Below are 24867 nucleotides of genomic sequence, written 5' to 3'. Positions count from 1 at the left end.
AGGACTGTGCTGTTTAGCTGTTACTTTCGTGTTCAATCGCAACCCTGAGAAGACCTTTGAGGCGGGAGTCTCCTCACTTGTGCCTATGTTGCCGAATACAGAGCAGACCGACCTTCTCAAAATGGCGGAACGCCCACGTCACGGCCTCGATCGTGTCCGCCCCACTACCGGAAACCAGCGTCCCAGGGCCGCGACCTCCGCTTCCGGTTTCCGGCCGGCTCCCGCCCGCGCCGCCATCTTGAATTTCTGAACAAAAAAAAAACGGGATCGAGCTCGAGAGAGCGAGAGCGCGGCGGGGAAAAACAGGCAGGAAACCTGGACCGGCGGGCGCGAACAGGCAGGACATGAGGGGAGCCGAGCGGCAGGGCAGAGACACCGCGCCCCAGACGACGAGAGCGGCGACGGCGTGAGCCGGGACCCCGAGCGCCGATCACTGCGGGCAGGGAGAGAGAGGGAGAGGGAGAGGGAGGAGGAGGAAGAGCTGTCGGGCTGTCGGGCTGCGAGAGACGCGGCGCTCCTCAAGGCCGGGATGGACCGCGGCGACTGAGAGGAGGCGCCCAGGACACATCGTCAGACCCCCACCGCGGTGAGTCTCCTGCCCGCACCCCGATACTGCTGACACCCCCTTGCGATCACCCCCATACTGCTGACACCCCCTTGCGATCACCCCGATACTGCTGACACCCCCCTGCAATCACCCCCATACTGCTGACACCCCCCTGCCCGCACCCCCATACTGCTGACACCCCCCTGTGATCACCCTCATACTGCTGACACCCCCCTGCCCGCACCCCGATACTGCTGACACCCCCCTGCGATCACCCCCATACTGCTGACACCCCCCTGCGATCACCCCCATACTGCTGACACCCCCCTGCCTGCACCCCCATACTGCTGACACCCCCCTGCCCGCACCCCGATACTGCTGACACCCCCCTGTGATCACCCCGATACTGCTGACACCCCCCTGCGATCACCCCCATACTGCTGACACCCCCCTGCCTGCACCCCCATACTGCTGACACCCCCCTGTGATCACCCTCATACTGCTGACACCCCCCTGCGATCACCCCCATACTGCTGACACTCCCCTGCCCGCACCCCCATACTGCTGACACCCCCCTGCGATCACCCCCATACTGCTGACACCCCCCTGCCCGCACCCCCATACTGCTGACACCCCCCTGTGATCACCCTCATACTGCTGACACCCCCCTGCCCGCACCCCGATACTGCTGACACCCCCCTGCGATCACCCCTATACTGCTGACACCCCCCTGTGATCACCCCCATACTGCTGACACCCCCTGCGATCACCCCCATACTGCTGACACCCCCCTGTGATCACCCTCATACTGCTGACACCCCCCTGCCCGCACCCCGATACTGCTGACACCCCCCTGCGATCACCCCTATACTGCTGACACTCCCCTGCGATCACCCCGATACTGCTGACACCCCCCTGTGATCACCCCCATACTGCTGACACCCCCCTGTGATCACCCTCATACTGCTGACACCCCCCTGCCCGCACCCCGATACTGCTGACACCCCCCTGCGATCACCCCCATACTGCTGACACCCCCCTGCCTGCACCCCCATACTGCTGACACCCCCCTGCGATCACCCCGATACTGCTGACACCCCCCTGCAATCACCCCCATACTGCTGACACCCCCCTGTGATCACCCCCATACTGCTGACACCCCCCTGCCCGCACCCCGATACTGCTGACACCCCCCTGCGATCACCCCTATACTGCTGACACCCCCCTGTGATCACCCCCATACTGCTGACACCCCCCTGCCTGCACCCCCATACTGCTGACACCCCCCTGCGATCACCCCGATACTGCTGACACCCCCCTGCCCGCACCCCCATACTGCTGACACCCCCCTGCGATCACCCCCATACTGCTGACACCCCCCTGCCCGCACCCCCATACTGCTGACACCCCCCTGTGATCACCCCTATACTGCTGACACCCCCCTGCCCGCACCCCCATACTGCTGACACCCCCCTGCGATCACCCCGATACTGCTGACACCCCCCTGCCCGCACCCCCATACTGCTGACACCCCCCTGCGATCACCCCCATACTGCTGACACCCCCCTGCCCGCACCCCCATACTGCTGACACCCCCCTGCGATCACCCCCATACTGCTGACACCCCCCTGCCCGCACCCCCATACTGCTGACACCCCCCTGTGATCACCCCTATACTGCTGACACCCCCCTGTGATCACCCCCATACTGCTGACACCCCCCTGTGATCACCCCGATACTGCTGACACCCCCCTGCCCGCACCCCCATACTGCTGACACCCCCCTGCGATCACCCCCATACTGCTGACACCCCCCTGCCCGCACCCCCATACTGCTGACACCCCCCTGTGATCACCCCTATACTGCTGACACCCCCCTGTGATCACCCCCATACTGCTGACACCCCCCTGCGATCACCCTCATACTGCTGACACCCCCCTGCCCGCACCCCGATACTGCTGACACCCCCCTGTGATCACCCCCATACTGCTGACACCCCCCTGCCTGCACCCCCATACTGCTGACACCCCCTGCGATCACCCCCATACTGCTGACACCCCCTGCGATCACCCCCATACTGCTGACACCCCCCTGTGATCACCCCCATACTGCTGACACCCCCCTGCCTGCACCCCCATACTGCTGACACCCCCTGCGATCACCCCCATACTGCTGACACCCCCCTGTGATCACCCCCATACTGCTGACACCCCCCTGTGATCACCCCCATACTGCTGACACCCCCCTGCCCGCACCCCCATACTGCTGACACCCCCCTGCGATCACCCCCATACTGCTGACACCCCCCTGCCCGCACCCCTATACTGCTATACTCTGGGGGAGAGACGCTGTCTCTGCTGTCTCTGTACTGGGGGAGAGACGCTGTCTCTGGTGTCTCTGTACTGGAGGAGAGACGCTGTCTCTGCTGTCTTTTTCTTGGGGGAGAGACGCTGTCTCTACTGTCTCTTTCCTGGAGGAGAGACGCTGTCTCTGGTGTCTCTGTCCTGGGGGAGAGACGCTGTCTCTACTGTCTCTTTCCTGGAGGAGAGACGCTGTCTCTGGTGTCTCTGTCCTGGGGGAGAGACGCTGTCTCTGGTGTCTCTGTCCTGGGGGAGAGACGCTGTCTCTGGTATCTCTGTCCTGAGGGAGAGACGCTGTCTCTGGTGTCTCTGTCCTGGGGGAGAGACGCTGTCTCTGGTGTCTCTTTCCTGGGGGAGAGACGCTGTCTCTGCTGTCTCTTTCCTGGAGGAGAGACGCTGTCTCTGCTGTCTCTGTACTGGGGGAGAGACGCTGTCTCTGGTGTCTCTGTCCTGGGGGAGAGACGCTGTCTCTGGTGTCTCTGTACTGGGGGAGAGACGCTGTCTCTGCTGTCTCTGTCCTGGGGGAGAGACGCTGTCTCTGGTGTCTCTGTCCTGGAGGAGAGACGCTGTCTCTGCTGTCTCTGTCCTGGGGGAGAGACGCTGTCTCTGGTGTGTCTGTACTGGGGGAGAGACGCTGTCTCTGGTGTCTCTGTCCTGGGGGAGAGACGCTGTCTCTGGTGTCTCTGTACTGGGGGAGAGACGCTGTCTCTGCTGTCTCTGTCCTGGGGGAGAGACGCTGTCTCTGGTGTCTCTGTCCTGGGGGAGAGACGCTGTCTCTGCTGTCTCTGTCCTGGGGGAGAGACGCTGTCTCTGCTGTCTCTGTCCTGGAGGAGAGACGCTGTCTCTGGTGTCTCTGTACTGGGGGAGAGACGCTGTCTCTGTCCTGGGGGAGAGACGCTGTCTCTGGTGTCTCTGTCCTGGGGGAGAGACGCTGTCTCTGCTGTCTCTTTCCTGGAGGAGAGACGCTGTCTCTGGTGTCTCTGTCCTGGGGGAGAGACGCTGTCTCTGGTGTCTCTGTCCTGGGGGAGAGATGCTGTCTCTGCTGTCTCTTTCCTGGAGGAGAGACGCTGTCTCTGTCCTGGGGGAGAGACACTGTCTCTGGTGTCTCTGTCCTGGGGGAGAGACGCTGTCTCTGGTGTCTCTGTCCTGGGGGAGAGACGCTGTCTCTGGTGTCTCTTTCCTGGGGGAGAGACGCTGTCTCTGGTGTCTCTATACTGGGGGAGAGATGCTGTCTCTGGTGTGTAAATGATGAACTCCTCTCTCCCCTCTCTCCCCTCTCTCCCCCTCTCTCTCCCCCTCTCTCTCCCCTCTCAATTCAATTCAATTCAATTCAATTCTCTCTCCCCTCTCTCTCTCTCTCCCCCTCTCTCCCCCCTCTCTCCCCCCTCTCTCTCCCCTCTCTCCCCCCTCTCTCTCCCCCCTCTCTCTCCCCCCTCTCTGCCCCCTCTCCTCTCTCCCCCCTCTCTCTCCCCTCTCTCTCCCCCCTCTCTCCCCCCTCTCTCTCCTCTCTCCCCCCTCTCTCTCCTCTCTCCCCCCTCTCTCCTCTCTCCCCTCTCTCTCCCCCCTCTCTCCTCTCCCCTCTCTCTCCTCTCCCCTCTCTCTCCCCCCTCTCTCTCCCCTCTCTCCCCTCTCTCCCCTCTCCCCTCTCCCCCCTCTCCCCCCTCTCCCCCCTCTCTCCCCTCTCTCCTCTCTCCCCTCTCTCTCTCTCCCCCCTCTCTCTCTCCCCCCTCTCTCCCCTCTCTCCCCTCTCTCTCCCCTCTCTCCCCCCTCTCTCTCCCCTCTCCCCCCCCCCCTCTCCTCGCCCCTGTGCCTCCTGTCCAGGCGCTGGCCATGCCGTCCAGTGTGCGGGCCGGCAGCCTGAAGGACCCCGAGGTGGCCGAGCTCTTCTACAGGGACGACCCTGAGAAGCTCTTCGCAGACCTGCGGGAGATCGGCCATGGCAGCTTCGGAGCGGTCTACTTCGTACGTCTGGGGACGGGAGCAGGGTGCCGGGGACAGGAGCAGGGCAAGAGCAGTGTGCTGGGGACAGGAGCAGTGTGCTGGGGACAGGAGCAGGGCAAGAGCAGTGTGCTGGGGACAGGAGCAGTGTGCTGGGGACAGGAGCAGGACAGGAGCAGTGTGCTGGGGACAGGAGCAGTGTGCCGGGGACAGGAGCAGGGCAGGAGCAGTGTGCTGGGGACAGGAGCAGTGTGCTGGGGACGGGAGCAGGGCAGAAGCAGGGTGCTGAGGACAGGAGCAGGGTGCTGGAGACAGGAGCAGGGCAGGAGCAGTGTGCTGAGGACAGGAGCAGGGCAGGAGCAGTGTGCTGAGGGCAGGAGCAGGACAGGAGCAGGGTGCTGGGGACAGGAGCAGGGCAGGAGCAGTGTGCTGGGGACAGGAGCAGGGTGCTGGGGACAGGAACAGGGCAGGAGCAGTGTGCTGGGGACAGGAGCAGTGTGCCGGGGACAGGAGCAGGGCAGGAGCAGTGTGCTGGGGACAGGAGCAGGGCAAGAGCAGTGTGCTGGGGACAGGAGCAGGGTGCTGGGGACAGGAGCAGGGCAAGAGCAGTGTGCTGGGGACAGGAGCAGGGTGCCGGGGACAGGAGCAGGGCAGGAGCAGTGTGCTGGGGACAGGAGCAGGGCAAGAGCAGTGTGCTGGGGACAGGAGCAGGGCAGGAGCAGTGTGCTGGGGACAGGAGCAGGGTGCTGGGGACAGGAACAGGGCAGGAGCAGTGTGCTGGGGACAGGAGCAGTGTGCCGGGGACAGGAGCAGGGCAGGAGCAGTGTGCTGGGGACAGGAGCAGGGCAAGAGCAGTGTGCTGGGGACAGGAGCAGGGTGCTGGGGACAGGAGCAGGGCAAGAGCAGTGTGCTGGGGACAGGAGCAGGGTGCCGGGGACAGGAGCAGGGCAGGAGCAGTGTGCTGGGGACAGGAGCAGGGCAAGAGCAGGGTGCTGGGGACAGGAGCAGGGTGCTGGGGACAGGAGCAGGGTGCCGGGGACAGGAGCAGGGCAGGAGCAGTGTGCTGGGGACAGGAGCAGGGTGCCGGGGACAGGAGCAGGGCAGGAGCAGTGTGCTGGGGACAGGAGCAGGGCAGGAGCAGTGTGCTGGGGACAGGAGCAAGGCAAGAGCAGTGTGCTGGGGACAGGAGCAGGGTGCTGGGGACAGGAGCAGGGCAAGAGCAGTGTGCTGGGGACAGGAGCAGGGTGCCGGGGACAGGAGCAGGGCAGGAGCAGTGTGCTGGGGACAGGAGCAGGGCAAGAGCAGTGTGCTGGGGACAAGAGCAGGGCAGGAGCAGTGTGCTAGGGACGGGAGCAGTGTGCTGGGGACAGGAGCAGGGCAGGAGCAGTGTGCTGGGGACAGGAGCAGTGTGCTGGGGACAGGAGCAGGGTGCTGGAGACAGGAGCAGGGCAAGAGCAGTGTGCTGGGGACAGGAGCAGTGTGCTGGGGACAGGAGCAGGGTGCTGGAGACAGGAGCAGGGCAAGAGCAGTGTGCTGGGGACAGGAGCAGGGCAGGAGCAGTGTGCTGAGGGCAAGAGCAGTGTGCTGGGGACAGGAGCAGTGTGCTGGAGACAGGAACAGGACGGGAGAAGTGTGCTGGGGACAGGAGCAGTGTGCTGGGGACAAGAGCAGGGCAGGAGCAGTGTGCTGGGGACGGGAGCAGTGTGCTGGGGACAGGAGCAGGACGGGAGCAGTGTGCTGGGGACAGGAGCAGTGTGCTGGGGACAGGAGCAGGGCAGAAGCAGGGTGCTGAGGACAGGAGCAGGGTGCTGGAGACAGGAGAAGGGCAGGAGCAGTGTGTTGAGGACAGGAGCAGGGCAGGAGCAGTGTGCTGGGGACGGGAGCAGGGCAGGAGCAGTGTGCTGGGGACAAGAGCAGAGCAGGAGCAGTGTGCTGGGGACAAGAGCAGGGCAGGAGCAGTGTGCTGGGGACAAGAGCAGGGCGGGAACAGTGTGCTGGGGACGGGAGCAGTGTGCTGGGGACAGGAGCAGGGCAGGAGCAGTGTGCTGGGGACGAGAGCAGGGCAGGAACAGTGTGCTGGGGACGGGAGCAGTGTGCTGGGGACAGGAGCAGGGCAGGAGCAGTGTGCTGGGGACAGGAGCAGTGTGCTGGGGACAAGAGCAGGGCAGGAGCAGTGTGCTGGGGACAGGAGCAGTGTGCTGGGGACGGGAGCAGGGCAGAAGCAGGGTGCTGAGGACAGGAGCAGTGTGCTGGAGACAGGAGAAGGGCAGGAGCAGTGTGCTGAGGACAGGAGCAGGGCAGGAGCAGTGTGCTGGGGACAGGAGCAGGGCAGGAGCAGTGTGCTGAGGGCAGGAGCAGAGCAGGAGCAGTGTGCTGGGGACAGGAGCAGGGCAGGAGCAGTGTGCTGGGGACAAGAGCAGGGCGGGAACAGTGTGCTGGGGACGGGAGCAGTGTGCTGGGGACAGGAGCAGGGCAGGAGCAGTGTGCTGGGGACAAGAGCAGGGCAGGAACAGTGTGCTGGGGACAGGAGCAGTGTGCTGGGGACGGGAGCAGGGCAGAAGCAGGGTGCTGAGGACAGGAGCAGGGTGTTGGAGACAGGAGAAGGGCAGGAGCAGTGTGCTGAGGACAGGAGCAGGGCAGGAGCAGTGTGCTGGGGACGGGAGCAGGGCAGGAGCAGTGTGTTGAGGGCAGGAGCAGAGCAGGAGCAGTGTGCTGGGGACAGGAGCAGGGCAGGAGCAGTGTGCTGGGGACAGGAGCAGTGTGCTGGGGACAGGAGTAGGGCAGGAGCAGTGTGCTGGGGACAAGAGCAGGGCAGGAGCAGTGTGCTGGGGACGGGAGCAGGAGTTCAGTGGGCTGTCCAGCTGGTCACCCTGTCTGTCTCTCACAGGCCCGGGACATCCGCACTAATGAGGTGGTGGCCATCAAGAAGATGTCCTACAGTGGCAAGCAGTCGAACGAGGTGAGTGTGTGTGTATGAACCCCTCTCTCTCTCAGTGCAGTGTTAATGTACTGGAGTGTCCAGTCAGTGTGTCTCTATTAACCCCTCTCTCTCTCAGTGCAGTGTTAATGTACTGGAGTGTCCAGTCAGTGTGTGTGTATGAACCCCTCTCTCTCTCAGTGCAGTGTTAATGTACTGGAGTGTCCAGTCAGTGTGTCTGTATTAACCCCTCTCTCTCTCAGTGCAGTGTTAATGTACTGGAGTGTCCAGTCAGTGTGTGTGTATTAACCCCTCTCTCTCTCAGTGCAGTGTTAATGTACTGGAGTGTCCAGTCAGTGTGTCTGTATTAACCCCCCTCTCTCTCTCAGTGCAGTGTTAATGTACTGGAGTGTCCAGTCAGTGTGTGTGTATGAACCCCTCTCTCTCTCACTGCAGTGTTAATGTACTGGAGTGTCCAGTCAGTGTGTCTGTATTAACCCCTCTCTCTCTCAGTGCAGTGTTAATGTACTGGAGTGTCCAGTCAGTGTGTGTGTATTAACCCCTCTCTCTCTCAGTGCAGTGTTAATGTACTGGAGTGTCCAGTCAGTGTGTGTGTATGAACCCCTCTCTCTCTCAGTGCAGTGTTAATGTACTGGAGTGTGCAGTCAGTGTGTCTGTATTAACCCCTCTCTCTCTCTCAGTGCAGTGTTAATGTACTGGAGTGTCCAGTCAGTGTGTGTGTATTAACCCCTCTCTCTCTCAGTGCAGTGTTAATGTCCTGGAGTGTCCAGTCAGTGTGTGTGTATTAACCCCTCTCTCTCTCTCAGTGCAGTGTTCATGTACTGGAGTGTCCAGTCAGTGTGTCTGTATTAACCCCTCTCTCTCTCTCAGTGCAGTGTTAATGTACTGGAATGTCCAGTCACTGTGTCTGTATGAACCCCTCTCTCTCTCTCAGTGCAGTGTTAATGTACTGGAGTGTCCAGTCAGTGTTTCTGTATTAACCCCTCTCTCTCTCAGTGCAGTGTTAATGTACTGGAGTGTCCAGTCAGTGTGTGTGTATTAACCCCTCTCTCTCTCAGTGCAGTGTTAATGTACTGGAGTGTCCAGTCAGGGTGTGTGTATTAACCCCTCTCTCTCTCTCAGTGCAGTGTTAATGTGCTGGAGTGTCCAGTCAGTGTGTGTGTATTAACCCCTCTCTCTCTCAGTGCAGTGTTAATGTACTGGAGTGTCCAGTCAGTGTGTGTGTATTAACCCCTCTCTCTCTCAGTGCAGTGTTAATGTACTGGAGTGTCCAGTCAGGGTGTGTGTATTAACCCCTCTCTCTCTCTCAGTGCAGTGTTAATGTGCTGGAGTGTCCAGTCAGTGTGTCTGTATTAACCCCTCTCTCTCTCTGTGTAGAAATGGCAGGACATTATTAAGGAGGTGAAGTTTCTGCAGAAGCTGCGACACCCCAACACTATCGAGTATCGGGGATGCTACCTCCGAGAGCACACTGCCTGGGTAAGTGTGTGTGCGGCGTTCGCACCCTGGACAGTCCGCCTGACTGGGCCCCGTCCCCAGCCTGTGGGTATTAACCTGTCTCTCTCTCTCTCTCTGCCCGTCTCTCCCAGCTCGTGATGGAGTACTGCTTGGGCTCGGCCTCCGACCTCCTCGAAGGTGAGTCAGGGCAGGCGGCCGTGTGCAAGCGAGCAGGGCCTTGTGGGTTGTGTAGTTCCTTTTGCAATGCACCGTGGGGTCTGTAGTCCGGGGAGGCAGGCATTGTGGGAAATGTAGTTTTCCTGGCGGAGTTGAAGCTCCCCCTCCCTCCTCTTCTCCCCCCAGTCCACAAGAAGCCTCTCCAGGAAGTGGAAATCGCTGCTATTACCCATGGTGCACTGCAAGGCTTGGCGTACCTTCACTCCCACAACATGATCCATCGGTGAGCAGAGCAGTCGATCGATCGGTTCGGTCAAGAGGAGGATGATGGTCGTCGTGATTGATTCTGTGAGGAGGATGACGGTCGTGGTGGTGATTGATTCTGTGAGGATGAGGATGATTGGCGTCGTGATTGATTCTGTGAGGAGGATGACGGTCGTGGTGGTGATTGATCCTGTGAGGATGAGGAGGATGACGGTTGTGGTGGTGATTGATTCTGTGATGGTGATGATGATGGTTGTGGTGGTGATTGATGATGATGATGGTGTGTCTTCCTCAGGGATGTGAAAGCTGGCAATATTCTGCTGACAGAACCGGGTCAGGTGAAGTTGGGGGATTTCGGTTCTGCCTCCATCGTCTCCCCAGCAAACTCCTTTGTGGGCACCCCTTACTGGTGAGTCTGCAGTTTAATAACAGTATAATAACACAGTGTAATAATACAGGAACACAGCACTTACTTCTCTGTGAGCACCCCTTACTGGTGAGTCAGCAGTGTAATAACAATATAATAACACAGTGTAATAATACAGGAACACAGCACTTACTTCTCTGTGGACACCCCTTACTGGTGAGTGTGCAGTTTAATAACAGTATAATAACACAGTGTAATAATACAGGAACACAGCACTTACTTCTCTGTGGGCACCCCTTACTGGTGAGTCTGCAGTGTAATAACAATATAATAACACAGTGTAATAATACAGGAACACAGCACTTACTTCTCTGTGAGCACCCCTTACTGGTGAGTCTGCAGTTTAATAACAATATAATAACACAGTGTAATAATACAGGAACACAGCACTTACTTCTCTGTGAGCACCCCTTACTGGTGAGTCTGCAGTTTAATAACAATATAATAACACAGTGTAATAATACAGGAACACAGCACTTCTCTGTGAGCACCCCTTACTGGTGAGTCTGCAGTTTAATAACAATATAATAACACAGTGTAATAATACAGGAACACAGCACTTACTTCTCTGTGGACACCCCTTACTGGTGAGTCTGCAGTTTAATAACAATATAATAACACAGTGTAATAATACAGGAAAACAGCACTGACTTCTCCTCTGTGGACACTCCCTACTTGTGAGTCTGCAGTGTAATAACAATATAATAACACAGTGTAATAATACAGGAACACAGCACTGACTTCTCCTCTGTGGGCACCCCTTACTGGTGAGTCTGCAGTATAATAACAATATAATAACACAGTGTAATAATACAGGAACACAGCACTGACTTCTCCTCTGTGGACACTCCCTACTTGTGAGTCTGCAGTGTAATAACAATATAATAACACAGTGTAATAATACAGGAACACAGCACTGACTTCTCCTCTGTGGGCACCCCTTACTGGTGAGTCTGCAGTTTAATAACAATATAATAACACAGTGTAATAATACAGGAACACAGCACTTACTTCTCTGTGAGCACCCCTTACTGGTGAGTCTGCAGTTTAATAACAATATAATAACACAGTGTAATAATACAGGAACACAGCACTTACTTCTCTGTGAGCACCCCTTACTGGTGAGTCTGCAGTGTAATAACAATATAATAACACAGTGTAATAATACAGGAACACAGCACTGACGTCTCTGTGGGCACCCCTTACTGGTGAGTCTGCAGTTTAATAACAATATAATAACACAGTGTCATAATACAGGAACACAGCACTTACTTCTCCTCTGTGGACACTCCCTACTTGTGAGTCTGCAGTGTAATAACAATATAATAACACAGTGTAATAATACAGGAACACAGCACTGACTTCTTTGTGGGCACCCCTTACTGGTGAGACTGCAGTTTAATAACAATATAATAACACAGTATAATAATACAGGAACACAGCACTGACTTCTCCTCTGTGGACACTCCCTACTGGTGAGTGTGCAGTTTAATAACAATATAATAACACAGTGTAATAATACAGGAACACAGCACTTACTTCTCTGTGGGCACCCCTTACTGGTGAGTCTGCAGTGTAATAACAATATAATAACACAGTGTAATAATACAGGAGCACAGCACTTACTTCTCTGTGGACACCCCTTACTGGTGAGTCTGCAGTGTAATAACAGTATAATAACACAGTGTAATAATACAGGAACACAGCACTGACTTCTCCTCTGTGGACACCCCTTACTGGTAAGTCTGCAGTTTAATAAGAATATAATAACACAGTGTAATAATACAGGAACACAGCACTGACTTCTCTGTGAGCACCCCTTACTGGTGAGTCTGCAGTTTAATAACAATATAATAACACAGTGTAATAATACAGGAGCACAGCACTTACGTCTCCGTGGACACCCCTTACTGGTGAGTCTGCAGTTTAATAACAATATAATAACACAGTGTAATAATACAGGAACACAGCACTGACTTCTCCTCTGTGGACACCCCTTACTGGTGAGTCTGCAGTTTAATAACAATATAATAACACAGTGTAATAATACAGGAGCACAGCACTTACTTCTCTGTGGACACCCCTTACTGGTGAGTCTGCAGTTTAATAACAATATAATAACACAGTGTAATAATACAGGAACACAGCACTGACTTCTCCTCTGTGGACACCCCTTACTGGTGAGTCTGCAGTTTAATAACAATATAATAACACAGTGTAATAATACAGGAACACAGCACTTCTCTGTGGGCACCCCTTACTGGTGAGTCTGCAGTTTAATAACAATATAATAACACAGTGTAATAATACAGGAACACAGCACTGACTTCTCCTCTGTGGACACTCCCTACTTGTGAGTCTGCAGTGTAATAACAATATAATAACACAGTGTAATAATACAGGAACACAGCACTGACTTCTCCTCTGTGGGCACCCCTTACTGGTGAGTCTGCAGTGTAATAACAATATAATAACACAGTGTAATAATACAGGAACACAAGACTGACTTCTCCTCTGTGGACACCCCTTACTGGTGAGTCTGCAGTTTAATAACAATATAATAACACAGTGTAATAATACAGGAACACAGCACTGACTTCTCCTCTGTGGACACTCCCTACTTGTGAGTCTGCAGTGTAATAACAATATAATAACACAGTGTAATAATACAGGAACACAGCACTGACTTCTCCTCTGTGGACACCCCTTACTGGTGAGTCTGCAGTTTAATAACAATATAATAACACAGTGTAATAATACAGGAACACAGCACTTCTCTGTGGGCACCCCTTACTGGTGAGTCTGCAGTTTAATAACAATATAATAACACAGTGTAATAATACAGGAACACAGCACTGACTTCTCCTCTGTGGGCACCCCTTACTGGTGAGTCTGCAGTTTAATAACAATATAATAACACAGTGTAATAATACAGGAACACAGCACTTACTTCTCTGTGGACACCCCTTACTGGTGAGTCTGCAGTGTAATAACAATATAATAACACAGTGTAATAATACAGGAACACAGCACTGACTTCTCCTCTGTGGACACCCCTTACTGGTGAGTCTGCAGTTTAATAACAATATAATAACACAGTGTAATAATACAGGAACACAGCACTGACTTCTCCTCTGTGGACACTCCCTACTTGTGAGTCTGCAGTGTAATAACAATATAATAACACAGTGTAATAATACAGGAACACAGCACTGACTTCTCCTCTGTGGGCACCCCTTACTGGTGAGTCTGCAGTTTAATAACAATATAATAACACAGTGTAATAATACAGGAACACAGCACTTACTTCTCTGTGAGCACCCCTTACTGGTGAGTCTGCAGTTTAATAACAATATAATAACACAGTGTAATAATACAGGAACACAGCACTTACTTCTCTGTGAGCACCCCTTACTGGTGAGTCTGCAGTGTAATAACAATATAATAACACAGTGTAATAATACAGGAACACAGCACTGACGTCTCTGTGGGCACCCCTTACTGGTGAGTCTGCAGTTTAATAACAATATAATAACACAGTGTCATAATACAGGAACACAGCACTTACTTCTCCTCTGTGGACACTCCCTACTTGTGAGTCTGCAGTGTAATAACAATATAATAACACAGTGTAATAATACAGGAACACAGCACTGACTTCTCCTCTGTGGACACTCCTTACTGGTGAGTGTGCAGTTTAATAACAATATAATAACACAGTGTAATAATACAGGAACACAGCACTGACGTCTCTGTGGACACCCCTTACTGGTGAGTCTGCAGTTTAATAACAATATAATAACACAGTGTAATAATACAGGAACACAGCACTGACTTCTCCTCTGTGGACACTCCCTACTGGTGAGTCTGCAGTGTAATAACAATATAATAACACAGTGTAATAATACAGGAACACAGCACTTACTTCTCTGTGGACACCCCTTACTGGTGAGTCTGCAGTGTAATAACAGTATAATAACACAGTGTAATAATACAGGAACACAGCACTGACTTCTCCTCTGTGGACACCCCTTACTGGTAAGTCTGCAGTTTAATAACAATATAATAACACAGTGTAATAATACAGGAACACAGCACTGACTTCTCTGTGGACACCCCTTACTGGTGAGACTGCAGTTTAATAACAATATAATAACACAGTGTAATAATACAGGAACACAGCACTGACTTCTCTGTGGAAACCCCTTAATGGTGAGTCTGCAGTGTAATAACAATATAATAACACAGTGTAATAATACAGGAACACAGCACTGACGTCTCTGTGGGCACCCCTTACTGGTGAGTCTGCAGTGTAATAACAATATAATAACATAGTGTAATAATACAGGAACACAAGACTGACAGCTCATCTGCAGACACACCCTACTGGTGAACCTGTTGTGTAATAACACGGTAATAACACAGTATTGATATAGGATCAATGGTGCGTCTGCAGTGTAATAACATGGTAATAATACAGTCGTAAGTGTGTTAATAGAGCGTGCCCTCTGACCCCCCCCCTGCAGGATGGCCCCAGAAGTCATCCTCGCGATGGACGAAGGGCAGTATGATGGGAAGGTGGATGTGTGGTCTCTGGGCATCACCTGCATCGAGCTGGGTGAGTGACCAACCCCCCCTACAGCTCCCAGGCTGCACCGGGGGGGCCGCGCTGGAGCAGGGGCGCCTGGGACGTGTAGTTCCCTGTGTTCTGAGCCTGTAGTTCTCCCTGTGGACGGGAGCTCACTGCTCCTCTCTCTCTGTTTGTCTGCAGCGGAGAGGAAGCCTCCTCTGTTCAACATGAATGCTATGAGTGCCTTATACCACATCGCACAGAACGAGAGCCCGGTACTGCAGTCCAACCACTGGTGAGAGCTCCCCCGCGTCTCCTGTCTCCGCCTCCTGTCTCTGGTCTCTCTCCTCTCTCCTCTCCCCCGTGTCTGCTCTCTCCTTATTCCTTTCCCCCGTGTCTCCTCTCTCTCTCTGCCTCCTGTCTCTCCTCTCTCTTTCTCTGCCTCCTGTCTCTCCTCTCTCTCTCTTTGCCTCCTGTCTCTCCTCTCTCTCTCTCCGCCTCCTGTCTCTCCTCTCTCTCTCTCCGCCTCCTGTCTCTGCTCTCTCCTCTCTCCTCTCCCCCTGTGTCTCCTCTCTCCACCTGTCTCTGCTCTCTCCTTATTCCTTTCCCCCTGTGTCTCCTCTCTCTCTCCGCCTCCTGTCTCTGCTCTCTCTCCTCTCTCTTTCACAGTATTACAGTGTAGTAAAACCCAGTGAGACTGTGGTAAAATCACAGTACAGCGCAGTAAAGCCCAGTGAGATTGTGGTAAAATCACAGTACAGCGCAGTAAAGTCCAGTGAGACTGTGGTAAAAGCACAGTACAGCGCAGTAAAGTCCAGTGAGACTGTGGTAAAATCACAGTACAGTGCAGTAAAGCCCAGTGAGACTGTGGTAAAATCACAGTACAGCGCACTGTACACACACACACAGACTCTCTCACACACACACACTCACACACACTCACACAGACTCTCTCACACACACACTCACACAGACTCTCACACACACACACTCACACAGACTCTCACACACACACACTCACTCACACAGACTCTCACACACACACACAGACTCTCACACACACACACTCACACAGACTCTCACACACACACACTCACACAGACTCTCACACTCACTCACACAGACTCTCACACTCACACACACTCACTCACACAGACTCTCACACTCACACACACACTCACACAGACTCTCTCACACACACACACACACTCACACAGACTCTCTCACACACACACACACAGACTCTCACACACACACACTCACACTCACACAGACTCTCACACTCACACACACACACACACACAGGGAGAGAGGAGCTGGGGGTCAGAGCGCAGGGTCAGACATTTCTACAGCGCCCCTGGAGCAGCTGGGGTTCAGGGGCCTCGCTCAGGGGCCCCACGGAGGGGGATTCCTCTGCTGGGCCGCGGGATTCGCGCTGGCGCCCCCCCCCGCCCCGGGCGCCGGTCCTGAGCCACAGAGCCCCCCAGGGTGGACCCGGGCCTTAATTAGCGCGGGTGGCGCGGGGTGCGTCTGCAGGGCTGTGGACGCGGGCCGGAGTCACACGCGTGTTCCAGAGCGTGTTCCAGAGCGTGTTCCAGGGCATGTGACAGGGCGTGTTCCAGGGCGTGTTCCAGAGCGTGTTCCAGGGCATGTGACAGGGCGTGTTCCAGGGCGTGTTCCAGGGCGTGTTCCAGAGCGTGTGACAGGGCGTGTTCCTGGGCGTGTTCCAGGGCGTGTGACAGGGCGTGTTCCAGGGCGTGTTCCAGGGCGTGTGACAGGGCGTGTGACAGGGCGTGTTCCAGGGCGTGTTCCAGGGCGTGTTCCAGAGCGTGTTCCTCTCAGAGACGCTGCCTGTGGTCTTCAGCGGATCTCTCTGCCTTTGTCCAGGTCGGACTATTTCCGGAATTTTGTGGATTCCTGCCTGCAGAAGATCCCGCAGGACCGACCCACCTCTGATGTGCTGCTGAAGGTAAAGACCTCCTCTCCCACTCTCAGTGCAGTGTTAATGTACTGGAGTGTCCAGTCAGTGTGTGTGTATTAACCCCTCTCTGTCTCAGTGCAGTGTTAATGTACTGGAGTGTCCAGTCAGTGTGTGTGTATTAACCCCTCTCTCTCTCAGTGCAGTGTTAATGTACTGGAGTGTCCAGTCAGTGTGTCTGTATTAACCCCTCTCTCTCTCAGTGCAGTGTTAATGTACTGGAGTGTCCAGTCAGTGTGTCTGTATGAACCCCTCTCTCTCTCAGTGCAGTGTTAATGTACTGGAGTGTCCAGTCAGTGTGTGTGTATTAACCCCTCTCTCTCTCAGTGCAGTGTTAATGTACTGGAGTGTCCAGTCAGTGTGTGTGTATTAACCCCTCTCTCTCTCTCAGTGCAGTGTTAATGTACTGGAGTGTCCAGTCAGTGTGTGTGTATTAACCCCTCTCTCTCTCTCAGTGCAGTGTTAATGTACTGGAGTGTCCAGCCAGTGTGTCTGTATTAACCCCTCTCTCTCTCAGTGCAGTGTTAATGTACTGGAGTGTCCAGCCAGTGTATCTGTATTAACCCCTCTCTCTCTCAGTGCAGTGTTAATGTACTGGAGTGTCCAGTCAGTGTGTGTGTATTAACCCCTCTCTCTCTCAGTGCAGTGTTAATGTACTGGAGTGTCCAGTCAGTGTGTCTGTATGAACCCCTCTCTCTCTCAGTGCAGTGTTAATGTACTGGAGTGTCCAGTCAGTGTGTGTGTATTAACCCCCCTCTCTCTCAGTGCAGTGTTAATGTACTGGAGTGTCCAGTCGGTGTGTCTGTATTAACCCCCCTCTCTCTCAGTGCAGTGTTAATGTACTGGAGTGTCCAGTCAGTGTGTCTGTATGAACCCCTCTCTCTCAGTGCAGTGTTAATGTACTGGAGTGTCCAGTCAGTGTGTGTGTATGAACCCCTCTCTCTCTCAGTGCAGTGTTAATGTACTGGAGTGTCCAGTCGGTGTGTGTGTATTAACCCCCCTCTCTCTCAGTGCAGTGTTAATGTACTGGAGTGTCCAGTCAGTGTGTCTGTATTAACCCCTCTCTCTCTCAGTGCAGTGTTAATGTACTGGAGTGTCCAGTCAGTGTGTCTGTATTAACCCCTCTCTCTCTCTCAGTGCAGTGTTCATGTACTGGAGTGTCCAGTCGGTGTGTCTGTATTAACCCCCCTCTCTCTCAGTGCAGTGTTAATGTACTGGAGTGTCCAGTCGGTGTGTCTGTATTAACCCCCCTCTCTCTCAGTGCAGTGTTAATGTACTGGAGTGTCCAGTCAGTGTGTGTGTATGAACCCCTCTCTCTCTCTCAGTGCAGTGTTAATGTACTGGAGTGTCCAGTCAGTGTGTGTATGAACCCCTCTCTCTCTCAGTGCAGTGTTAATGTACTGGAGTGTCCAGTCAGTGTGTGTGTATTAACCCCTCTCTCTCTCAGTGCAGTGTTAATGTACTGGAGTGTCCAGTCAGTGTGTCTGTATGAACCCCTCTCTCTCAGTGCAGTGTTAATGTACTGGAGTGTCCAGTCAGTGTGTGTATTAACCCCTCTCTCTCTCTCAGTGCAGTGTTAATGTACTGGAGTGTCCAGTCAGTGTGTGTGTATTAACCCCTCTCTCTCTCAGTGCAGTGTTAATGTACTGGAGTGTCCAGTCAGTGTGTCTGTATTAACCCCTCTCTCTCTCTCAGTGCAGTGTTAATGTACTGGAGTGTCCAGTCAGTGTGTGTGTATTAACCCCCCTCTCTCTCAGTGCAGTGTTAATGTACTGGAGTGTCCAGTCAGTGTGTCTGTATTAACTCCTCTCTCTCTCAGTGCAGTGTTAATGTAGTTGAGTGTCCAGTCAGTGTGTCTGTATTAACCCCTCTCTCTCTCTCAGTGCAGTGTTAATGTACTGGAGTGTCCAGTCAGTGTGTGTGTATTAACCCCTCTCTCTCTCAGTGCAGTGTTAATGTACTGGAGTGTCCAGTCAGTGTGTGTATTAACCCCTCTCTCTCTCAGTGCAGTGTTGATGTACTGGAGTGTCCAGTCAGTGTGTGTGTATTAACCCCTCTCTCTCTCAGTGCAGTGTTAATGTACTGGAGTGTCCAGTCAGTGTGTGTGTATTAACCCCTCTCTCTCTCAGTGCAGTGTTAATGTACTGGAGTGTCCAGTCAGTGTGTGTGTATTAACCCCTCTCTCTCTCAGTGCAGTGTTAATGTACTGGAGTGTCCAGTCAGTGTGTGTGTATTAACCCCTCTCTCTCTCAGTGCAGTGTTAATGTACTGGAGTGTCCAGTCAGTGTGTGTGTATTAACCCCTCTCTCTCTCAGTGCAGTGTTCATGTGCTGGAGTGTCCAGTCAGTGTGTGTGTATTAACCCCTCTCTCTCTCAGTGCAGTGTTAATGTACTGGAGTGTCCAGTCAGTGTGTCTGTATTAACCCCTCTCTCTCTCTCAGTGCAGTGTTAATGTACTGGAGTGTCCAGTCAGTGTGTGTGTATTAACCCCTCTCTCTCTCAGTGCAGTGTTCATGTGCTGGAGTGTCCAGTCAGTGTGTGTGTATTAACCCCTCTCTCTCTCAGTGCAGTGTTAATGTACTGGAGTGTCCAGTCAGTGTGTCTGTATTAACCCCTCTCTCTCTCAGTGCAGTGTTAATGTACTGGAGTGTCCAGTCAGTGTGTGTATTAACCCCTCTCTCTCTCTCAGTGCAGTGTTAATGTACTGGAGTGTCCAGTCAGTGTGTGTATTAACCCCTCTCTCTCTCTCAGTGCAGTGTTAATGTACTGGAGTGTCCAGTCAGTGTGTCTGTATTAACCCCTCTCTCTCTCAGTGCAGTGTTCATGTACTGGAGTGTCCAGTGTGTCTGTATGAACCCCTCTCTCTCTCAGTGCAGTGTTAACCCCTCTCTCTCTCTCCCTGTGTGTCAGCACCGGTTCCTGATGCGAGAGCGCCCCCTGTCGGTGGTGATGGACCTCATCCAGAGGACGAAGGACGCTGTTCGGGAGCTGGACAACCTGCAGTACCGCAAGATGAAGAAGATCCTGTTCCAGGAGGCCCACAACGGGCCTGCGCCCGAGGGGCAGGACGAGGAGGAGGTACGGGGCCGGGGGGCCGGGGGGCCGGGGGGCCGGGGGGCTGAGGGGCAGCCAGCCCAGCCTCCGCCGGGCTCGGGGCTCGGGGCTCGGGGCTCGGGGCTCGGGGCTCGGGGCTCGGCCGCCCTCCCTGTCGATGCGCGAGTCCATCGTTCATGCAGGCCCGAATCGCCATCGGCTCGTCGGGCCTGACTGAACGCTCTGAGCCCTGTGACCTCTCAGGATCATCGTGATGATAGTAATTCCTCACACTTATACAGCGCTTTTCTGGACACCCCACTCAGAGCTCCTTACAGTAGTGGGGATCCCCCCCACCCCCACCAGTGTGTACCCCCACCTGGATGAGGCTCCAGTCTGCTCCCCACACAGCAGCTCTCAGAGCGATGAGGACAGGTCAGAGGTCATTAATAACATCCTTATACTTATATAGCGCCTTTCTGGACGCCCTACTGGTGGTGGGGATCCCCTCCAGCAGCAGCAGCAGTGTGGAGCCCCACCAGTGCGCTCACACACAGCAGCTCTCAGAGCGATGAGGACAGGTCAGAGGTCATTAGGGGTTACTAGGAGGCCAGGACTGGTCAAGACCGGGGGGACACCGGGGTAACACCCCGACTCTTTTATAGAGACACCCCGGGATTGTTCATGACCACAGAGAGTCAGGACCCCGGTTTTACGTCTCCTCTGAAGGACAGAGCCCTCTTACAGTCCAGTGTCCCCGTCAGTGTCCAGCCCTAGTCTTTTATAGCTCACCATCACTGTACTGGGGCATCAGGACCCACACAGAGCGCAGGGAGAGAGCGCCCCCTGCTGGCCCCACTCACCCCTCTCCCAGGAGTGTCCCCTCCAGGTACTGGCCAGGCTCCCCCTGCTGGGCTCCAGTGGGCTGGGAGCTGGGTGAGAGCGCCCCATGCTGGCCCCACTCACCCCTCTCCCAGGAGTCTCCCCTCCAGGTACTGGCCAGGCTCCCCCTGCTGGGCTCCAGTGGGCTGGGAGCTGGGTGAGAGCGCCCCCTGCTGGGCTACAGTGGGCCGTGAGCTGGGTGAGAGCGCCCCCTGCTGGCCCCACTCACCCCTCTCCCAGGAGTCTCCCCTCCAGGTACTGGCCAGGCTCCCCCTGCTGGGCTCCAGTGGGCTGGGAGCTGGGTGAGAGCGCCCCCTGCTGGGCTACAGTGGGCCGTGAGCTGGGTGAGAGCGCCCCCTGCTGGCCCCAGCCTCAGCTGCAGTGTATTAACCCCTCTCCCTCTCAGACTGCTGCGTACAGCTGTAGAGCCCCTGTCTGCAGCGGTCCACAGTGTCCGGCCCTCTCCCTGCAGGAGGTGGAGTCCTACATGCTGCGGACGGGCACGGTGAACAGCATGGAGAGCTCCCACTCGGTGCCTTCCATGTCCATCAGCGCCAGCTCGCAGAGCAGCTCGGTGAACAGCCTGGCGGACGGCTCGGACGACAGTGAGGAGATGGCCATGATGCAGGAGGGCGAGCACACGGTCACCTCCAACAGCTCGGTGATCCACCGGCCGCCGGTCAGTCTGTGGGTGGGTTAGGGACCCTGTGCTGTCTGTCTGTCTGTGGGTGGGTTAGGGACCCTGTGCTGTCTGTCTGTGGGTGGGTGGGTTAGGGACCCTATGCTGTCTGTCTGTGTGTGGGTTAGGGACCCTGTGCTGTCTGTCTGTCTGTTGGTGGGTTAGGGACCCTGTGCTGTCTGTCTGTGTGTGGGTTAGGGACCCTGTGCTGTCTGTCTGTCTGTGGGTGGGTTAGGGACCCTGTGCTGTCTGTCTGTGGGTGGGTGGGTTAGGGACCCTATGCTGTCTGTCTGTGTGTGGGTTAGGGACCCTGTGCTGTCTGTCTGTCTGTTGGTGGGTTAGGGACCCTGTGCTGTCTGTCTGTGGGTGGGTGGGTTAGGGACCCTGTGCTGTCTGTCTGTGGGTGGGTGGGTTAGGGACCCTGTGCTGTCTGTCTGTGGGTGGGTGGGTTAGGGACCCTGTGCTGTCTGTCTGTGTGTGGGTTAGGGACCCTGTGCTGTCTGTCTGTCTGTTGGTGGGTTAGGGACCCTGTGCTGTCTGTCTGTTGGTGGGTTAGGGACCCTGTGCTGTCTGTCTGTGTGGGTTAAGGACCATGTGCTGTCTGTGTTAGGAATCCTGTTCTGTCTGTCTGTGTACATGCTTTAGTGACCCTGTGCCGTGTGTGTTAGTGACCCTGTGCCATGTGTGTTAGTGACCCTGTGCTGTGACCCTGTGCCGTGTGTGTTAGTGACCCTGTGCCGTGTGTCTGTGCTGTGTTAGTGACCCTGTGCCGTGTGTATTAGTGACCCTGTGCTGTGTGTCTGTGCTGTGTGTTAGTGACCCTGTGCTGTGTGTCTGTGCTGTGTGTTAGTGACCCTGTGCCATGTGTCTGTGCTGTGTTAGTGACCCTGTGCTGTGTGTGTTAGTGACCCTGTGCTGTGACCCTGTGCCGTGTGTTAGTGACCCTGTGCTGTCTGTCTGTGTTGTGTGTGTTAGTGACCCTGTGCTACCTGTGCTGTGTGTGTTAGTGACCCTGTGCTGTCTGTCTGTGCCGTGTGTGTTAGTGACCCTGTGCCGTGTGTGTTAGTGACCCTGTGCCGTGTGTTAGTGACCCTGTGCTGTGTCTGTGCTGTGTGTTAGTGACCCTGTGCCGTGTGTCTGTGCTGTGTTAGTGACCCTGTGCTGTCTGTCTGTGCCGTGTGTGTTAGTGACCCTGTGCCGTGTGTGTTAGTGACCTTGTGTACTGTGTGTGTTAGTGACCCTGTGTACTGTGTGTCTGTGTTGTGTGGGTTAGGGACCCTGTGCTGTCTGTCTGTGTGGGTTAAGGACCATGTGCTGTCTGTGTTAGGAATCCTGTTCTGTTTGTCTGTGTACATGCTTTAGTGACCCTGTGCCATGTGTGTTAGTGACCCTGTGCTGTGACCCTGTGCCGTGTGTGTTAGTGACCCTGTGCCGTGTGTCTGTGCTGTGTTAGTGACCCTGTGCCGTGTGTATTAGTGACCCTGTGCTGTGTGTCTGTGCTGTGTGTTAGTGACCCTGTGCTGTGTGTCTGTGCTGTGTGTTAGTGACCCTGTGCCATGTGTCTGTGCTGTGTTAGTGACCCTGTGCTGTGTGTGTTAGTGACCCTGTGCTGTGACCCTGTGCCGTGTGTTAGTGACCCTGTGCTGTCTGTCTGTGTTGTGTGTGTTAGTGACCCTGTGCTACCTGTGCTGTGTGTGTTAGTGACCCTGTGCTGTCTGTCTGTGCCGTGTGTGTTAGTGACCCTGTGCCGTGTGTGTTAGTGACCCTGTGCCGTGTGTTAGTGACCCTGTGCTGTGTGTCTGTGCTGTGTGTTAGTGACCCTGTGCCGTGTGTCTGTGCTGTGTTAGTGACCCTGTGCTGTCTGTCTGTGCCGTGTGTGTTAGTGACCCTGTGCCGTGTGTGTTAGTGACCTTGTGTACTGTGTGTGTTAGTGACCCTGTGTACTGTGTGTCTGTGTTGTGTGTGTTAGGGATCCTGTGCTGTCTATCTGTGCCGTGTGTGTTAGTGACCCTGTGCCGTGTGTGTTAGTGACCCTGTGCTACCTTTGCTGTGTGTGTTAGTGACCCTGTGCTGTCTGTCTGTGCCGTGTGTGTTAGTGACCCTGTGCCATGTGTGTTAGTGACCCTGTGCTGTCTGTCTGTGCCGTGTGTGTTAGTGACCCTGTGCCGTGTGTGTTAGTGACCCTGTGTACTGTGTGTCTGTGCCGTGTGTGTTAGTGATCCTGTGCTGTCTGTCTGTGCCGTGTGTGTTAGTGACCCTGTGCTACCTGTGCTGTGTGTGTTAGTGACCCTGTGCTGTCTGTCTGTGCCGTGTGTGTTAGTGACCCTCTGCCGTGTGTGTTAGTGACCCTGTGCTGTGTGTTAGTGACCCTGTGCTGTGTGTCTGTGCTGTGTGTTAGTGACCCTGTGCCGTGTGTCTGTGCTGTGTTAGGGATCCTGTGCTGTCTATCTGTGCCGTGTGTGTTAGTGACCCTGTGCCGTGTGTGTTAGTGACCCTGTGCTACCTGTGCCGTGTGTGTTAGTGACCCTGTGCTGTCTGTCTGTGCCGTGTGTGTTAGTGACCCTGTGCTGTCTCTCTGTGCTGTGTGTGTTAGTGACCCTGTATACTGTCTGTCTGTGCCGTGTGTGTTAGTGACCCTGTGTACTGTGTGTGTTAGTGACCCTGTGTACTGTGTGTCTGTGCTGTGTGTGTTAGGGATCCTGTGCTGTCTATCTGTGCCGTGTGTGTTAGTGACCCTGTGCCGTGTGTGTTAGTGACCCTGTGCTACCTGTGCTGTGTGTGTTAGTGACCCTGTGCTGTCTGTCTGTGCCGTGTGTGTTAGTGACCCTGTGCCGTGTGTGTTAGTGACCCTGTGCTCTCTCTGTGCTGTGTGTTAGTAACCCTGTGCCGTGTGTCTGTGCTGTGTTAGTGACCCTGTGCTGTCTGTCTGTGCCGTGTGTGTTAGTGACCCTGTGTACTGTGTGTGTTAGTGACCCTGTGTACTGTGTGTCTGTGTTGTGTGTGTTAGGGATCCTGTGCTGTCTGTCTGTGCTGTGTGTGTTAGTGACCCTGTGCTGTCTGTCTGTGCTGTGTGTGTTAGTGACCCTGTGCTGTCTGTCTGTGCCGTGTGTGTTAGTGACCCTGTGCTGTGTGTCTGTGCCGTGTGTGTTAGTGACCCTGTGTACTGTGTGTCTATGCCGTGTGTGTTAGTGACCCTGTGCCGTGTGTGTTAGTGACCCTGTGCTCTCTCTGTGCCCTCTCGGCTCTCAGGGTCATGATAACATCTACGACGACCCCTATCAGCCTGAGATGGAGGCGCAGCAGCAGGCCTCCTCCGCCGCTCGGCGCCGCGCCTACTACCGCAACCGGGACCACTTCGCCACGATCCGCACGGCCTCGCTGGTCAGTGTGCGCCGCCCTCTCTCTCCCACTGCCTCTCCCCACCTGTCTCTCTCTCTCTCCCCACCTGTCTCTCTCTCTCTCTCTCCACCTGTCTCTCACTCTCTCCTGTCTGACCGCTGTGCCCCTGTCCCCCAGGTGACCAGACAGATCCAGGAGCACGAGCAGGGCCTGTCTGTCTGTCTCTCCTGTCTGACCGCTGTGCCCCTGTCCCCCAGGTGACCAGACAGATCCAGGAGCACGAGCAGGGCCTGTCTGT

General features: G+C 54.9%; 1 protein-coding gene across 3 annotated transcripts in view; it reads left to right on the top strand.

The window, feature by feature from the left end:
• Positions 1 to 243: 243 nt before the first annotated feature.
• Positions 244 to 24867, top strand: part of LOC148834068 (serine/threonine-protein kinase TAO2-like) — an 87722-nt gene continuing 63098 nt past the window's right edge. The window contains exons 1-13 of one of the 3 annotated variants that reach the window (XM_088917061.1): positions 244 to 586; positions 4729 to 4869; positions 7733 to 7804; positions 9161 to 9262; positions 9373 to 9418; positions 9584 to 9680; positions 9957 to 10070; positions 14615 to 14706; positions 14860 to 14953; positions 16546 to 16627; positions 19547 to 19714; positions 21024 to 21230; positions 24480 to 24611. In XM_088917061.1, coding sequence (XP_088773187.1) covers positions 4738 to 4869; positions 7733 to 7804; positions 9161 to 9262; positions 9373 to 9418; positions 9584 to 9680; positions 9957 to 10070; positions 14615 to 14706; positions 14860 to 14953; positions 16546 to 16627; positions 19547 to 19714; positions 21024 to 21230; positions 24480 to 24611 — 1338 coding nt within the window. In that variant the 5' untranslated portion in view covers positions 244 to 586; positions 4729 to 4737. Of the gene's footprint in view, positions 587 to 4728; positions 4870 to 7732; positions 7805 to 9160; positions 9263 to 9372; positions 9419 to 9583; positions 9681 to 9956; positions 10071 to 11458; positions 11474 to 14376; positions 14388 to 14614; positions 14707 to 14859; positions 14954 to 16545; positions 16628 to 19546; positions 19715 to 21023; positions 21231 to 24479; positions 24612 to 24867 lie in introns of those variants that run through there. The other 2 variants (XM_088917062.1, XM_088917063.1) reach the window with 2 other exon arrangements.

This window comes from Atractosteus spatula, chromosome 5, assembly GCF_055471065.1.
Source record: "Atractosteus spatula isolate fAtrSpa1 chromosome 5, fAtrSpa1.hap1, whole genome shotgun sequence".
Classification (NCBI taxonomy): domain Eukaryota; kingdom Metazoa; phylum Chordata; class Actinopteri; order Semionotiformes; family Lepisosteidae; genus Atractosteus; species Atractosteus spatula.
This window is presented reverse-complemented; position numbering and strand designations above follow the sequence as displayed.